General features: G+C 36.6%; 1 protein-coding gene across 1 annotated transcript in view; it reads left to right on the forward strand.

Moving 5' to 3' along the window:
* CNTNAP2 (contactin associated protein 2) overlaps window positions 1-18,635 on the forward strand; it is a 765,857-nt gene that overhangs the window by 409,658 nt on the left and 337,564 nt on the right. The window contains exon 12 of the mRNA XM_066189178.1: window positions 1,564-1,670. Within this exon, the coding sequence (XP_066045275.1) occupies window positions 1,564-1,670 (107 nt within the window). The remainder of the gene's footprint in view (window positions 1-1,563; window positions 1,671-18,635) is intronic.

The raw sequence follows: 18,635 nt of genomic DNA on the forward strand, positions 1-18,635 counted from the left end.
CGAATCCATTTAAACCATGTTGAAGACATAATTTATTGAACTGTGATAATTGCCTCAGGTGGTTTCACTGTATTTTACTGAGAAAAGAAGATTTTTAAATGCCTTGTTTCTTGCTTTTGAAGAGCATTTCCTTAAGAACTACTTTTAGCCATGCCAGTATTTTTTGATCTTTCTGGAAAAGAATGGGTAGCCTTGAGTTATGAAAGCTGATATAGGATGTAAGTAATCTATATTCTGTATATTTTGAGGTACGTGTATTGGCATGCACAAATCAAAAAATCATTTCTAAATGAGAGTACAGAATATTCACCCCTCCAATGCATACTGTGACACGAATTATTCTTGGCTGTTGAGCCATGCATGCCAATGCCGTTAACTGGAAATTGAGGAAATAAGAGGCTATAATAGAAGAATGGCCCAGATCCTTCCAGTTTCAATAAGTTTCTACATAGGAAAGCAAATCCTTCCTTGGATCTTGTTTATGAGAGTATAGTTAACTCCCACAGGAATATGATAAACCTTAGATTTATCTCAGAGATAAGAATTCTTTTTTTTTTTTTTAATGCATTACTGAAAAGATTGTCTAATAGGGCATCTCCTAGTTATAGTTTCTAATATAGATTTAGCAAAAAAAAAAACATGAAAGAAAAACTCCTTTGTTTCTTGATCAAAAAGAAAGAACCTGTACTGCGTCTGATTGTAACTAATTTAATAAGAAAAAAAAAAAAGTCTTTGAAATGGTATTTCAAAGCCCTTTCAGGGAAAAGAAGTTTAATAGTTTCACAGGTGAAAGTAAATGGTAATTCCCATGTTTTACTACATTTGATAGAAAAGAACCTGGCCAAACTCAAATCTTTGAAATCACATTTAGATAAAATTTCAAACAATAAATATATGTTCTGCTATAACTTTGGGGTTTTGCTGTTCTACTTTTTCTTTTGCATTTCAGTGTAGCTGGAGAAGAAAAGCAAGTGCATGGGATAGAGTTGAACAACTCTTGCCACAAATCCCTGTGAAGAGAAAAACTTACACAACTTTTATAAAAAAAGCCTATAGTTAGTTTTAATAAGGCAGCTTCACTAATTTCCTTCCATCCTAGCCAGCAGGCAGCTCTGTCTTCCTTTTATCCTATTGCTGGCAACAGAAAGATGAAGAGCAAGGCAGTGGCATTTTTTTTTTTGACGTCCAGTCAGCTGCGGGACTGGGCTCCTTGAGGCGTGACACCACCTGCACAGCAGGAGAAGGTGTGACTTGTGATGTTCTTTTTGTTTTGAAAGCTGAGTACCAGTCTTATGTTACTTGGAGCCCTGATTTATGATGACTAATCTATTCCACCTTTAATGTGCTTTTTTACTGTTTGTAAAAGGGCTTCAGCAAAGCCTCGATGAATCTTTTATGCAGTTTTTAGTTCAGATAGAAATTCTGTTAATACACCTAAAATAGCAAGGATTAATTACTAGACAAGGAAATGATACATTGCTTGTGCAGCTCAAATTTTTGCTGTGTGTAAACCTTGATGCTCATTTTGGTTTCTCTTTCTGTGTTTGCATCTTGTCCTGACAGGTGTGTGCCCAATCACTGTGAACACGATGGAAAATGCACCCAGACGTGGGACAGCTTCAAGTGCACTTGTGATGGAACTAATTACAGTGGTGCCACTTGTCACAACTGTAAGCTACCCTGCAGTTTCAAAATTTTGGTGGAGTAGGGAAATATTACATGTCTTTTGGTTGAGATTAAAAAAAAAAATCATGCTTCCTTTCTGGTTGTTAAAAATCCTAAAGCCTCTTTTGAAAGAAGGTATCAGCCTAATTGCTTTCTACATTACCTGCATCATGATGTATTTATACAGCACTGTACTGCACCATGCTACACACCAAAGCAGTTCAACAGCAGCTGGGTGTACTGAGCAAACACATTCTCAGCAATTGCACACGTGGCACAGTTTCAAATGGAAACAGCAAATCTGCCCTGAACTGTTGGGGAGAGCTGCTGACTGCTGCTTGAGGTGCTGGTTCAGGTTGTTTATACACTGATTATCAACCAGCTTAAAATCTAAGTATTGGCTCTGTGGTTATGAGTTTCTGAAATAAGAATATTTCCTATGAGCTCCACATGCCTTACACAATAAAAGCACAGGAAGAAGAAAGGTATCATTGCCCTTTTGTAGGTCCTGAATAATGCATGCCGAGTCAGTGGCATGCATCTCCCGTTCCTCCCCTCATTTACTAAAAAAGTGGGATTTTCATCTGCAAAAATATCAAGGATACAGAGAAAAAATATCCAGTCCTTACTTTTGTACACTCCTTCCTTTTGCCAACAATCTCCTAATATTGAGAAGAGAGTAAAAATGCTTTTGAACAGATGATCAGTTGAAATTGAAGCCAGGATTTATAGAGACACAAGTTTATATTACTTAACTGTTTATGCTAAATACAGCTATGTATAATTTTACAACGATAATTGCAGATTTTTTTTCAGTTTTAACCAAAAGCCCTAAACCAATGAGAAAATTTTTCACCATTCACAGTTGTCTGGATTAAAACAAAAACCTAATTTATGGTAAAAGATTATATAAATGTAAGAGGGGATATATTTTATGTAATAATGATTAATACACTGAGTGGCAAAATTCTCTGTTATGTGGCTATTGAAACTGTAAAACTGTAGGAGTTAAATAGCAAATTAATTTTGATTAAAGAGAAATATTTATGGTACCAGTGACTGTAGGAGAGATAGCATGACAGCCCTTTTTCCACCAAAAGGGAATGTGCACAGTGATGGCATGGTTGTGTGTAATTTGCAGAAAGAAAACACAGATTTTTTTTTTTGTCTGTCTGTGCTCCTTTGTGGTGTGCAGACCAGCTTTTAAGACATAGCTGAACATAGTTAAGCTTCCGTCTTGAGTTCCAAAGAGAAATAGCAAGGACAAATGGATGCCTTCACTTTTCTGAAATCACATTTGTTACAAAGGGAAGAAATAATAATCCAAGGAGATGTGACATTTTTCTTAATAAGACTTTCACCTGCCTTTTATGGATAAAACAGTGCAATAAAGCAGGTAAAAAGCATTGCTGAACTGCAGCACTAAAAGAGGGATTTCAAGTATATTGTCCTGTCTTTATGGAATGGATAAGGTGTATGAGGATTACATACACTCTCCAGGTCAAGAACTTCTACTTTTCTAGTTCAGGAAAAGTTTCTAACTTAGATGTGTAAGCTTTAGTTTTGTTACTTTTTTTTTTTTCATTTAAAGAACGTTATTTTTATTTTTACTATGTGCTGCTATACTTTAGAAGTCTTCTTTCTTTGCAAAACAAGGTTGAGCAGAAAGTTATTCACTTGATAGATATCCTGTCAGAATGTATGAAATCCTATGCCCTTCTGGAGTATTGAAGCTAATGGCACAAAAATGAGCAAAAAATAAAAAAATCCAGTGTCAAGCTACAGACTGAGACAATCTTAACTCTTCCTTTATTGAGCAGGCAGTAGCTTTCAGTTTTAACAGGACCATGTTCAAGATACTGCTGCAAATAATGAGGGGATTTGTTGAAGCTTCCCAAAGGTCGTAGTCATGCTGTCATGAGGTCTGGGACCTCAGCTCTGCTGTGCTGATGCTGACCCTACTGTCCTTTCCTACTTGTGCTGTGTGTGTGTGTGTGTGTGTGTGTGTGTGTGTGTGTGTGTGTGTTTTCAGACACACTTATTGTGCTGCCTTTTGCTTTTGAATTCTGAAGTTTGTGGCAGCAGGATGAAAGATATTCCAGGGAAGGAGGGAAGTTGGAACCATAGCTGTTGTGTGGTGTAAAAATAGCTGTAAGCACTTTGCAACAGTATTGCAGCTTGCAAGAAAAATGTGGCAGATGTCATGATTCCGTGGGGCTGGAAAGTGTTTAAGTGCAGATAGCACTTGTTCAGTACCATTTTACTTAAAAATAATATTATTTTACAAAGGAAATTGCACTATATGCCACAGTAAAATATGTTTTTCTTTTCTCAATGTATGGTTTAGTGGGGCTTATTAACAGCATTTCTCAAAGAGGTTGTAGTCAAGACTATGTTCGTGGGAATTGTAACTCTGTAGTTGATGATTTTAATGAGTATGAGTTATGCTGAACTAAAAGGAACAAGATAATTCTGTGTTACTGAAGGGTTTCTTTCAGTGAATTGATTTTCCTTTGGTCAGGTAATTCAATACTTTTCTGAGCTTTTGACTTGAAACAAGGCAAAGCTTTGCAGTCTTGACTGGATTTCAGATTGCAGTTTTAGGTTCCTTTGAAGTTGAAACTCAAAGACAAACTCATGGGATGAACTCCTCGAAGTGAAACAGAGAAAAAGGGGTTTTTTTCATGAAAACCTTATGAATCAAAATGACTTTGTTTCACACAGGTCCAGCCATAATATATCATGTGATAGTGAAAATAAATTCGAGACATATGGAGAAATATGTATTGTGGGGCTGAGACGTAGTGGGGACTATAAACCAGAAATAATCAGCTAGAGAAAGAAAAGTTCCAAATAAATAAATCTGAAATAAAACCTTTGATTCTTATTATTTCTCCAGCTGTAGAAATCAGTTAGACTTGTTTTCTCTTTTAATATTTTGAAATAATTTCCTTTTTGGAATATGACACTCTTAGGTTCTTCACCTTTCAGAGATACACCAGAATCTCCAAACTATGTATGCACTATCTTGCTATTTCTCAGTGGCTTAAGCTGCCATTTAGAGGAAATGATAATTTGTTTAATCCAACTATAGCTGTGTCCCTGGAGTCCAATGGCAAATCAACCAAAAGTACTGGAAAGTTGTACTTCTCACTGCATGTTAAATACCCTAGGAATCTACCAGATTTTTTTCCGCTAACTAACATTCATGCCCAAAGAAATGCTGTGGCCTGGCAAGTATCAGACTAGAGCATTGGTTTTACCATTAGGCAAGTCTGAAAGATAAATGAATGTATTTACTCAAAAATAATGATTTACAGTGATGTAATATTTACAAAATTATTTAAAAATTAATTGAGTTATAATTAACAGCAAGTATCATCCTTACTGGCCTTATTGTATTATCTAAATTTTAAGCCCTGACTAATTCACTTCTGCAGCCTACCAAAGGCTAGCCCATGCAGAGTTCTTAGAGCAATACTTTTCTAGAGTTTATTAATAAATGGTTCCTGAAACCTTTGAGAGCAGGGGCTCATTTTTCTGATTACTTTTCATCTCCATCATTTTGCACCTGTTTATTAATCTAGTTTTATGTTCTAATATTCTTCCTGCTGTTTACAGCTTCTTTAAAACAAGGTGGTATAATTTTAAAAATTGTGTATTGAGATAGCTAATTCAAGCTTCTTTTCTGAGATTTTTTATAATATAGGTCAAAACACACTTTCTCTAGAATCTGCATTTAAGATAATCACAAGAAAGGACTTAGAGAGTTTGCCATGATGGTGACGTCTCTACTTTCCAGTTCCTGCATAAACTTCGTTAGATTTAGGGAAAAGCCAGAAGCACCTTATTTGATGATATATGACTTCTCCTGATGATTTTCAGTAATAAAAATATTCAATTTCCACTCAAAAGATTAATCCTAATGGTCATAGAATCATAGAATGGTTTGGGTTGGGAGGGACCATAAAGATCATTTTGATCGAACCCCTGTGCCATGGACAAGGCTACCTTGCACTAGACCAAGTTGCTCAGAGCCCTTTCCAGCCTGGCCTTGAGCACCTCCAGGGATGGGACATCCACAGCTTCTGTGGGAAACCTGTTCCATGATCTCACAACCCTCAGAGTAAAGAATTGCTTCCTAATATCCAATCTAAGTCTGCCCTCTTTGTTTAAAACCCTTCCCCCTTTTCTTAATACTACATGCTCTTCTAAAAAGTCCTTCTCCAGCTCCCTCGTAGGCTCCTTTGGGGACTGGAAGTTGCTATAAGATCTCTCCAGAGCATTCTCTTATGAAAGACAAGTTCTTGTTCAAGTTATTTTTCTTTTATTTCACCTTCAAACACTGTCCTTGCTTTTACAGCTGTAGAGATTCCTTCAAGAATATCAGACAGGAAAAGGTTTTCTTAAAAATTTTCAGTTAGTCAGTTAGAGGGAGTAGCACCCAGATCACATCTCTTGACTGTTGGTTCTGTAACACAATAGGAGAAGTAGAACTTTACGTACTATTTCTTCTATCCCTAGAAGTGGCACTAATTTTATCAGAATATACAGAGAATGCAACTCTGCTGAGGAAGAACATACAGGATTTTTACATTTTTAGATTGGTGGCTTGCTGTGCGGTTTTTCAAAAAGATTATTGGAAACAATGTAGAGGTTCTTAGTTTCCGTATAAGGGAACTTGACCTCTGAATCCTCTGTCTTCTCATAGCTTATTGGGAATAAATGTTACCCTGTATTTTGGAACCTGATTCAAAGTTAATGACAAATAAAACTTGTCTTGAAATGATCAGTACTTTAAATGTCACTGGATGGCCATTGATATTTTTCCAAGGAATATTGACTATCTCCCTAAAACAAAATATTGCTTTAATAATGAGTTTAATATTTTCTAGGAACACACTTTGAGCAAGAAACATTGTAGAAGCTGCGGTAGCTGTCATTGCTGGCTATTGCCAAAATTAATAGTCAGCAACAGGAAATTAATCTGCATAAGTTCTGATCTTCAGCAAGACTTCCATCAGTGAGTTTGTAATATCTGATTTTCATGTGTTTCTATAAACAGGAAAGCAAACAGAACACTAGACTTCATGCATTTAGAGTCTAGGAAAGAAGGTCATGGCAGTGGTATTCTCCTGTCAGAAATTTGGGAAATAGTGAAAAAATAAATGCATAATTTGGCAAAATGATGCACTGAAATTTACTTCAGGGAAAAGAAAAAAATTAGCTCCATCATTTTTCTAGTCATCTCAAACAAGAAGAGAATGTGTTTCCATTTCACTGGAGGCTGGAGGAATTATAAGGAAAACATTGTTATCTTTGTGATAGCAAACTGATTTATTAGAAAAAGCAGATGCCTTGCAGTTTCACAAGCATATTAAAGCATTATTTTATCAGGAAAAATACAATAAATACCTCCACGCTCAGAAATTGTGATACATAAGAAATTCTTGTGAAAGATTGTTCAGATCCAAAGACAGAAAGAATGTTGATTTTTAATACATCTGAAGTTGAAGATACAACCTAGTCAGAAATGTCCTATATTTTGAGAAGACTTGGCATAAAGCTGTCTGCCCTTCAGTTGTCCTGTGGGCATTTATGTGCAGGGCTGTTACAAACTATCACCTTGACATTTCTGAATCTTTGCCAGTGAACCTTGATATTTTAGTCATTTAGTTTAGCAGCGTTTTGCGTAAACAAATCTTAGATTCCAGAATTGGCTTTTTTGCAGAAAGCAGAATAGTGATATATGCTACACACTTGTGGACATGTAAGCATCTGATTTCAATGAGATTTAGCACAAGTTGTGCACCCATATGACTGAACACAGTGCACAAGCCTGAACAATTTCCCAGTAGCAAATGAAGAATTTCCATTAGTAAACTTGTAGAAAGACAGCACCAGACAGTACAGAACAGACCAAAAACATACAAAATGTACGAAACAGCAACAGAACATTCTGGGTTGAGTTTCTGTGTGGAAAGCTGACATTTAAGAAATGCAGTAAGACTCCACATTGCTGATTAGACTTGTTCATGGCAGCTAGATTGCTTGAATCATGTGAAAGGAAGAAGGAAAAATAATACTGGGAATCCAAACTGCTTACTTTTAAGAACATGAAAGAGGAGCTTTCAATAGGGAAAAATCTGAGTTGCTCCCATTCCCCCCATCCTAATATGTTGGGCATAATTTGAGTCATTTGGGCTGAGAGAGGACAGCAGCTGTGGGATGCACTAATGGGAATGAGGAGTTTTGCAGGGAGGTGAAATGTGACGTTACTCTGTGGAAAGTGAGGCTGGAGAAATGATAAGAATTATTTTGACAGGCCTGCTTGGTTTGGGCCTAGAGGAAATATTTATGAAATTAACACTGGACATAGTGATGAGGAAAGGGTTATCAGCTCTTCTAGCACTGATATTAACGACTCTTTTGTATGAGATGCTGTAAGAAAAGGGAACATAGTTTCTCACCCTACCACCTCATCCTCTTGTGAGCTGCTGTTTGTGTGTCCCTGATGAACCCTATGGCTTTTTGAATTGCTTCTTTGAGTCCCTGATTTGAGACTTACTTGAGAGCAGAGTCTAAGTAGTTTCCAAGAGATGACTAATTCCACATTCAAACTCTGCAGTACGGATGTGTGAGCAATGCTGATCTTGGAGAAATAGAGGGTGAAAAAAAAGCTAAAATTTCTGAAATCTCTAGAAAGAGGTTTTTGTTTTCTTCTGCTCACAGTATCCTGAGAAAGCACTCTCAGCTACTGATAGTTCTCTGCCTGTTATGTCGCTATCACTTTATTTTTCTTCTCCTCTTGCACACTCTGTATCTGAAGTAATCAAATGTTAAAATTTTATTCATGCTCTGCAAAACCTTGTTTCTCAGATGATTGTTTCCTTTGAGAATAGAGATTCTCAAAGCCTGTTTATAAAGACTTTTGTTTACAGTGGTTTATTATAAGGATCATATAATCAATATGCTACCTTTCGAAGGAGGCTAACCTTTTTTTCAATAATGCTTTTCAAAGAAATTGTCATCATAATATATACATGTCCTTGTTGATTCATATTTTTATTACGTGTTTTCAAAGGATTTAACATAATGCATGTCTTTTCAAATGCAGACTACTAAATTACCTCTTTTTATTAAAATGTAGTTTTAAAACAAGACTGAAGTCGGTTTCATCTTCTTTAATAATTTTTCATGTGTAACATATAAGCCCTAAATTGTTGCATTTTTCATTTATCCCTGTAAAATTGGAAAAGACAAGATTTTTACTCTGTCAATTTTTAATTTTTTTTTGAGGTTGCAAGTGTTTTGGTTTTGAATTCCAATATTTGTTTAAAAATCAGATTGTTCTTAGTTTCAGTGTTATAAACTATAGTTCTACTACTAATTTATTATCAGCTGAGCTGAGAGTTGCTCTGCACCAGGTGTTTATGAAATGCAGAATGTGCAATAAATTGGTGGCAACTTGCATTTTTATTGTAAGTAAATGGATGTGGTCTGTGCTCAGGCCAGAAAGGGCTGCAGTTCCAACATGCAGTTCCAACTTTACTTGGTGAAGGTAAAGTGGAGAAAATTAACATTAGGATGCAGAGTAGAATATGAATAACGAACGAGCAGTAATTTTGCTGAAATTAAAAAATCATCTGGAAATGACTCTACCTGCTGAGGTTTGAGAGAGACTTTAAGGGCTGAAACTGGACTTCAGGTTTTAGTTGTTTGGATAGTTGAGTTGTTTACATATAGCTCTTCATTAGAATCAAGTGTCATGAGTTCTGAAGCTAAATTTCTACCTTGTGGGGTCAAGTGGAAGAACAGTATGAAGTCAAAGTCTAACTCAGAGCACTTTCTTAATTCAGTTGTAGCTAATTCTTGTAAAACTACCAAAGTAACTTTCCTGAATTGCAGCCTGCATTTGGGAAAATTTGGGTATTAGCTGAGGTTTTTTTGCAAGCTACTGTAACCTTTCTCTATTGTTGTTCACAATGCACAAACAAATATTATTTCGAAGGGATAGTTAAAAGAGAACATGTAATTAAAAATAGATAACTTTAAAGCAGCTCATTTATACCATAAAATCAAAGCCAGAATTAATTCATGGCCTGAAAAGAACTCTGCAAATAAAGACTTCAAAATTAATTAGCTTTTCCTTAAACTTTTCCATTAAGACAATCTAACATATTGCATACTTCACTCTTAATGCTTTTTTGCAATTAAAGTTTTTTAAGGTGCTTATATTAAAATCCCATTGACAGCCATTAGACAGAAAAAACATGTTTTGAAGTCACTCTAATCCTATTTTCTCAGATGTGAGAGAATGAAGTTAATGCAAATATCAACTGTAAAAGATGTACTATAGTCAAAGTAACAAGTATTTCTTCACATATGCATGCAGATATATTTTTATCTGTCCACATAAAATTTTTCTTTAAAAAGTTTTTTAATAATTCAAAATAGTGGAACATAATGGGTATAATTAGGCTTGCTATTAAAAGACATGCAGCTGTGGATAACCAGACATTATCCAGAGTTTGTAGCATTTTTATGCACATCACCTAGCACAGAAAGATTTGATTCATTCTAACTTTACAATGAATTTTCCAATGTGTTGAAGGCTGTATGATCAATCTAATAGGAGTGTGTGTTGAGGAAAAAAATTAATTAATGAAATGAAGTTAAGCCCTGAGATAGTTATTGTGCATTCTACACCATATTTTGTTTTAATAGGTAGTATAACAATATTTCTAATACTAAGTGTATGGCTACTGCAGTAAATAAACATAAAGAATAATTATTGTCAGTTCTCCTATGATACTTGCATGTGTATGATATGTGTTCCAGATGGTGGGGATTCTGATTCAGTTTGGTTCTTTTTTATGGACACTACCTTTCTTGAACATCATTATAATATTTCTTTTCACTATTCTGCAGCATAAATATATTGGACCTGTATATGCCCTTCTTAGGAATCAAATGTCTACATTAACCCTTTTCATTCAGGGGTAAGAGCTGTTATGCTTCTTTGTAGTTTTAGTCTGGAGAGAGTTTGAGGTTTTTTCTCCTTCCCAATGTGCTGTAATTTAAATGGGAGATAAAGCAGCGAAAATTTTAGGACCAAAATCTGTTAGCAAAAGTAGATGCTCAGTATCAGTCGTGCTCCATAACTATCACTTTAAAATTTCACCTGGGGTAGGACAGGCAATAGTTATCTTGCCTGCCTTAGTCTCTTAGCAGAAGTAATGACAGAATTACTGGAATTACTAGTTACTGGAATTCTTAAATATTTTACTGAAGCTGGAGGAATCATCTACCTTTACATAACTTCACAAAAACATGGAAATCACTATTGTTTCATAAATACAGTTTGCTAATAAAACAACTGGAATGTGTTGACTAAGTTTGTAGATCCTCATTTGCTCCGTAGAGGCCTTAACTATACTACTTACACATACCTAACTGTATATCTAGCAGTATTAATTTTTTTTTACTGGAAGCATAGTCTTCCTTTAACTCTCAGCTTGCAAATTTTCAAGCCCGTGTATCCCTATGTAGCTTTTACACCAGCTCATTCATCCCACCCTTATTCCCTAATGGCCTAACCACTTGTGTATAAGACACTAAATTTACTTGTGTCTGTGGTTGCTCTATTTTATAGGATGTATTTTCAGTATACTTTTAGGTTCAGAAGGCGTTCTAATAGACATTCTAAAACAGGAAAACATAATGTTCTCTTTGCAACTACCTTTTTTTCTTCCTTTATATTTTCCACTGCTACTTCAGAGCACTACAAATATCGCTGCATTTCTCAGATTCATGCTCAGGCTAACTGAGCTACCTTCTTCTGAAATTCTTAACTACACCTCCCCTTTTCAAACCCTCTTCTGTTTCCCCAATTTTAAGGTTTCTCAATTTCTTTGTGCTTTCCTATCAATGTCAGCAGGTTGTTTCCACCTTTCATCATTCTTTCTCTAATCATTGCTCTGATGATTTTCCTTCTCAGTCAGTCTTCACAGCCACGTACTCACACACGTGTGCATGCAGGAGCACCATGCCCAGGAAAGATTTGGACAGGAATTTAACAAGAAGGCAGAATAGACTGTGCTGATCCAATGCATGATACAATCAGGCAAGCTTACTTACCACACCACTATTTATATTTATCCCTCCTTTTTTTCTGCACTTTTTTCCTCCTCCAAAACATCTAGCCCTCTGCTTTTTCCTGCCTTTCCATCCCTAAATATCTCTTAAGTCTTGTGCAATCCTGAGCTACATTTTCCATGCATTCCGTGATGTGTCACTGTCCAAGGCAGAGAATTCCTTGGTCTGAAAGGTTTTGGTGAGAGCTGCTACGAGTGGCTCATAGTGATGGGGGCGATGGGCTCCATGCCCACATGCTGGAGCTGAGGCTGTGCTGTGACAGCTCCAGACAGGTTGTTTGTTACTTGTGTGCATCCTTGATTTGAGTCAGATGGGCTTGAATGGTTTGATGTCTCCTGTAGTGGGCCTGGGAGCAGCCTGGCAGGGTATTATTCTGGCTCCTGCCCTGCCATTGGTTCTCTGAGCTCCTCTGCAGACCTGCAGACAGGCATTTTTTCTCAGAACCTGACACTTTCTCTATATTCTCATCCCCTCAGTAAATAGTCTAAATTAATAGTCTACAGTGCTGCTATTGAAACAGATACTGACAAAATAGAGTGTGTGCCAACCAGGGCAGCCCCCAAGGTACCCATCTAACATCTTACTAATTTCACAGCTCATCCATTATGTGAAAAAAAGATGTAAACGTGATTTCTAGGAAGTTGCCAGGACACAGTCATTCTCATTTGAAAGCATCAGAGGGAAAGCATGAAAAAGGGGGATATGGAGCAGATGTTTCTGTTGATATTTTTATGTCAGTTAAAAAGGTTGAATTCTTTTGGCAGTGCAAGTTGCTTAGTGATTAATGGAAATGACAAACATGATGCATTCCTTCTAAATTGGTGTCATGTTGATAGAGGACATTTTGATTGAGATAATGTAAATGCTGATGTGAGGATTTGTTTTCATAATGCTATAGATCTTTTCTGTTTGTGAAAATAGGTGCCCAGCTTCTCTGGAAAACCACTATTTTGTTAGGTGTCTGTCAGTCTGTGTGCATAGCAGTGGTTTTGTAAGCAAGCTACTGTTCTGTGGTTTATTTGTTCGGGTTTTTTTCAAACATAAGCTTTTCAATTGAGATTTTATGAAATTTTATTTAACCAGTTGTTGGTTTGTTTGGGATTTTTTTCCAATAACTTGTAGTTTCCCTTAAGTACATCTTGTGCTCAGTAAAGACAGACATAATTTCCTTCACAGGATTGCTGGTTATGAGAAGGTCAAATACAAAAACATTTAGGGATTTGGGATGAGGAAAAGGAAGGAAAAGGGCAGCAAATAGTGACAATTACACCAATGGAGGTGTAGAAGAAAGGATTATAGGAGATCTCGCCCCTGATAAGACACAGTTGTATTAATTATCAAAGCAAAGGAGCAGCCTTGCCCTTAATGGGTCATAGCTGTGACTAATAAAGACAAGTGTGAAAAAAGGGGTGGGGTGGCTGGTCAGGGGAGGACCTGGAGGAGGAAGGAATGATCTAGAAAAACACAAAGAGGAATGAAGCAGGGAAGAGAGTTGCTGCTATAGAAGATCTGCTGTGAGGTCAGAGGTGGAAAGGAAACACTTACAGTCCTATTCCAGCAGTAAATAACCAGCAGTCAGAGTTTGCATTTGGACCCTACAGTAAGCATTTGCTGTAGTCAGTCAGGATGGCTAAGCTATAAAGAGTAAACTGGGACCCTTTTCATGTTGTTAAATGAGAGTCTGTGTCTTGACTCATTTCCATCCCTAATGAGAGGACTGCTGCAACAAACAACTGTTGAGGCTGGTAAGATTAAAACTGGATTGCAGTCCTATAAATGAACATGCAGGTAATGGATTTTGTGAACACTAATATTTGTGATCAAACAAAAACTGACACTACAGTCTCTTTCAAAGGTGTGGAATGAGAATATATCCCTCTTTGTCTGAGCATCATTTAACATTGATTAGGGTATTCAGGTCTGAAGAGGGATCAAATGCTCTGATATCCATGGCAGAAAAGAACCAGTATATTCTTGGTGAGGGAAAATACCTTGGTTTATTCAGTGTCTTTGTTATGTGTAGCCATTTACAGATAACTTGTGTTAAGATAAGATTCCAGATAATCTGTATCTTTGACCTGACTTTATGGGAGTTGTCTCCCCTGCTTTGGCCTTGGCATAATTTGCTGAGGTTTTCACTTGAGTATCTGTGTTCACTGTAGAGAGTAACCAAGGATTCATATTACACAGATGGGAAATTGTAAAGCTAAGGTTTGGCCGTTGACTTTTTTTCCATTACCCTGGCAATACAAAGTAAGCAAGAATTGAAATAGAACTCATACTTTTTCTCTAAGGATATGGATTATTCAAAAATTTTTTTTATACCAACCTTGAATCCTTTTGCATGGAAGAGAGGGATGGGAGGAGGAAAGGAACATGATGTTATTGGCAGTGTTCCTGATACCTCCCAGCTGGACGAGACTCAAACGAGCTCCAGGCAGCTCCAGAGCTTTCTGTGGCTGGGCCCAGTGTAAGACCAGCAGAAGTATGGTGAATAGCTGAGTTTCTCTGACAATCTTCCCTCTCAGATGTAGGACCTATGACTGAATTACAGCTATACAAATGTGCAACACTATCTAGATTTAAAATGAAGTTGTGCCCTTTCTATCCTGAACAGTGTTTTGTTCAGTCCCAAATTCATGCTTAGTTTTTGTTTTTTGGGGGGGTTGTTTTTGTGGTTTTTTGGTTGGTTGTGGGTTTTGTGTTTGTGTGTCCTTGGATGACTTAATTCAAAAAAGAACTTTGTTAAAAATTGGTGTCTAATTATACTTTCTTGTGTATCTGTTGGCTGACACTGTTACAAAGATGCTAATTGTCTAATCTATGGCTTGCAATTTAAAGTCACTGCTAAATTTGTTTAAAAATCCATTTTGGTTCAGTCATTTGTATTTAAATTAATTTCTCTCTTCCCCCTCCTCTCCCAGCCCAAAGCAAAGAACAAAGTTGAGAGAGAAACAGAAGCACCTTTTATTTTGCCATTAATGGGTTGCCTTTTTCTGTATTCATAGTAAATTCCTGGGTTGAGCTACTGTGGTGTAGTAGCTCAAATTGCAGCTTTCACCCCTAGAGCAGTAATTTTCCTTATTACCCCAGTGGCATATAAACTTCTGCTCTCCTTTTCACTCTGATGGCAAAACCTCTATTTTGTTCCCTTTTTCGGAACATCACAAACAATGATAATTGTCATGTTTATCACTGACATAACTAAGCCTCAAGTAAACTTGACACAAAATCTGCAAGCTACCATATATCTTGTTTTTATTTTTACTGCTTTTAATTTCATTTCTGTTTCTATGGGGCATATTTGGATATTGTGCTAATGGTGAGAACACTTTATAAATTCATTAGCTAACAGTAGAAGGCAGAGGGAGCATGTGAGGAAGATATAGAAGCTTTTAGAAGGCTGAAGCTTAGACCAATGCCAGTGTGAAGAAGGCTTATGCTCAGTCATGAAGGATCTTTACTTTTGGAAAGTTTTAGTGCCATGACAGCCAGTGCAGCCATGGACAGAAATGAACACTATTCCAGATAAAAAGCACCAAAATTACCTCTGTTGTTTTACCTTCCTGATTAAATTAAAAAAAACAAAAGCAACAAAAAACCCACCTTGTGTTTTCTATTTATATTTTTTATTTCTATAGTTTATTTCTATGATTCATATGTATTTAATATTATATGTGTACGATTATGTAAGTATGCAAAATGTAAGAATGTTTTTCCTTTGGGAAGCTATTTTAGGGATCTAAAGTCTACTGCAAATCTACTGAGCACTGGGAAGGACTATGCTGGGGGCTTAACAAATTGTAAAAGCAATGGTTGAGGAAACACTGCTGATTTGTGTTTCAATTTTTTAATTCAGTTTTGTAGAAGTCATGGTTATTGATGGCTGATTTGCCTTGTAGTTGATTGCTTATGATTCCGAGAATTTAAAAAACATCATTTAGGGATGAATTAACAGAAGTAAAACTTGTGGAATGTGCAAATTAGTCTGGCCTTTTTCCATTTTCATGTGCTAAGCTTAATGAAAAAATTGGAAAATCCAAAGAAGAGAGAGAGTAATATAGCACCTAGAAAATGCAACCAGTGATCAAAATGAACAAACTCAGCCATTTTAATGCAGAGATGAGATTTGTCTCTGCAAATAAAAAAAAAAAAAGATGGTTGCAAGGAGGAATGCAATAACTTATCCTCCAAATTCATTGTGAATAGAAGGAGAAAATATGCGTTTAAGTTGCAGCAGAACAGCACCAAAGTGTAGAGAGGGAAACATGCTGATCCTGAAGGGCTGGTGAAGCCATAGGCTGCCCTGGTGTATCAAGGAATTTGCATCTTTTTAAATTCATCTGTGTCAGGAATAATGCATGGATGTAATTGAGATTTTTGGAGGGAGGTAGATTACGTTATCTTTGAGGTTCACAAAAGTCACATGATACTGTTGGTATACTAATTATGACCATAAAATGATCCTGCTTTTTATCTCAGCACCTATTTCTTCAAATATAATTTGAGTAATTGTTCCTGGAAAAGGCGGTACAATCTTGTAGAATGGAGTATTTGTTTAACAGGATGTTGAGGGTAACAGAATCGAAGCCTTGGGCTTTAGGTTAACTTTGTTTAAACTGTCATGATCAAAATAGTTGTGTGGTGTGGAAAAGACTCTTGCTAATGTCATGTGATGACAGTGAAAGGATGAAGCTTTGAGCCCTTAGAATTCGTGTGCTTGCCCTAGCTAGCTGTGAGAGTAAACCAATGATGGTAACCCAAAATAAACAAATGCCAGTTTCATTGGGAAGGCATTTAAAGATGCCAGGGGTTGTTTTTGCTTGTACATCTGGGGCTGTAGTAGCTCAGTTCAACTTATGGGTGAGGAGGCAACTTAGTCATGGCTGAAATGGTGCGTGATCAAAGTTGTACTACAAGTGGAAAAATCAGTGGCTAAAACATGGGCTGTGTCATACATATCTGCAATTTGGTGGACTTGTTCATGATACCTTCTAATTTTCTCCAATTCTCTTATATACAGTGAAATTTACCAATTTCCTAATGGCACTTATTTGTGAAAATTGTATCCTTTGCTCTGTGGCTGTATAGCAATGTTTTTTTAAGAACAGAATAAATTAGTTTTCTTGCAGATGCAATATGAGCACACAAATTGTATTACACTCAGGACTTTGGAGGTTTTTGTTTACTCAAATTTTCAGTTATGCATGACGTCAGGAAAGGTAGGTTTTCTGTTTTTCACTGTCTTTAATAATGAAGTGACATTGCAATGGCAAGGGCATGTCACATTTGGACACTTTCTTAGTCCTCATTTTTTTACCTGGAAAGTAATTTGATTGTAACTGAATGAACTGTAACTGCATCAAGAATAGTTAGATTTCTTCAGAAAGCAATTTCTGGAATTTCCTTGGGCATTACAGTAGATCTATTTCAGATGACAAAATTAGTCTTTTTATGTACAGTTTATGTAAACACCATATTTAGGATAGGCATAAAGCTGCAGCTCATTGAGAAGTTAAGTTTTCTTCCTGGACATGAACTTCACTGCAGTTGCTGACACATCCAAGTGTAGTGTCCAAGTGCTGATAGACTGGGCACAGAAATTCAGTATTGCAGCCAGCTGGGTATGCTGGTATATTCCGACTGTTCTGGCCTGTCCAGGTGAGCACACTGAGCAGCCACAGCTGCTTCCTGAATTGTGAGGGCCAGAATCCTTGAAAGTCTTACAGCTTTGTCCTACTAGAATGATATATTTTGCTAAAAGTGCTGCTTCCTGTGCTTTTCCTCATCAAGGTAACCTAATTTTACAGAGGCATCCTAGCTGCAAGTACCTAATATTTAGTGTGTGGCTTGTGGTGATCCAACTTCTGGTCATGCAGAACTTGCTCTTAGAGTCCATCATAAATTTAGTGTGAAGAACTACTATTGGGGTTGCAAGATAATTTTTTTTTCCTGTTAGGATTTTATTTTTGTTCTTCTGCCACCTTTTATTTAGGGGAGGGCATTATTGTAGCAAATATTTTCAAGATGCTTTTTAATCAAGAAATATTTTTAAAGGGGTATTTGGCTGTATGCAGAAAGCAAACCAGGTGTTTCATTATCTTTTGGTTTTTTTACATTAAGATTATTGTGTAATGAGTAAAAATGACAAGAAAAAGATCCTAAAACAGAGGTCATGGTTACTTTAGAACCTTCTCTGTGCAGGATCAGATGGTGTTAGGTGTTCATAATATTTTGGAGCTTTTTTTTCAGATGGGTGTGCATACACTTAGGATGATAAATAGAAGTATATTCCAATAGCTCAAAGAATTTTAGATACATATGCAGTTCTCTGTCAGAATGGTGATGGTTTCTTCCTTAGATTTCATTTCCTCCTTCTGTCTCTGTTTGACTAATGAGTTTTTGGGGGTGCTGGGAGTGGGTGATTGTCTTTGGGTTTTGATTTGTGATTAATTTTTGACTTCAGCTTTCACAGCTGAAGGGGTTGTAAGCTTCTGTAAACTGGCAGCCTAAAGGTGGAGAGGGTGAAGCCAGGAGTGTTCAGCAGAAGTTTCCAACCACACTTTCTTTTCCAATAGCAAATGAACAAGGGCACCCCCTAATATTTGGGAACTGGTAAAAGCTACATCAGTAAACATTTCATCTCAAAGTCATATCTGAAAGGGTTACTTCTCACAGTGTGAGATGGAAATGTATATACTTGTTCACACTTATTTTTGTCTGACTTTAACAGTACATGTGCTTATTTTAAGTTAACCATAACTGGAGAATGAATTTTTAAATTTACTTTACTTTTCCTGCTCTTAGACATT

Source organism: Chamaea fasciata, unplaced genomic scaffold, assembly GCF_029207755.1.
Source record: "Chamaea fasciata isolate MVZ Bird 193981 ecotype frontalis unplaced genomic scaffold, bChaFas1.0.hap1 SCAF_1, whole genome shotgun sequence".
In the NCBI taxonomy this organism is placed as follows: Eukaryota; Metazoa; Chordata; class Aves; order Passeriformes; family Sylviidae; genus Chamaea; species Chamaea fasciata.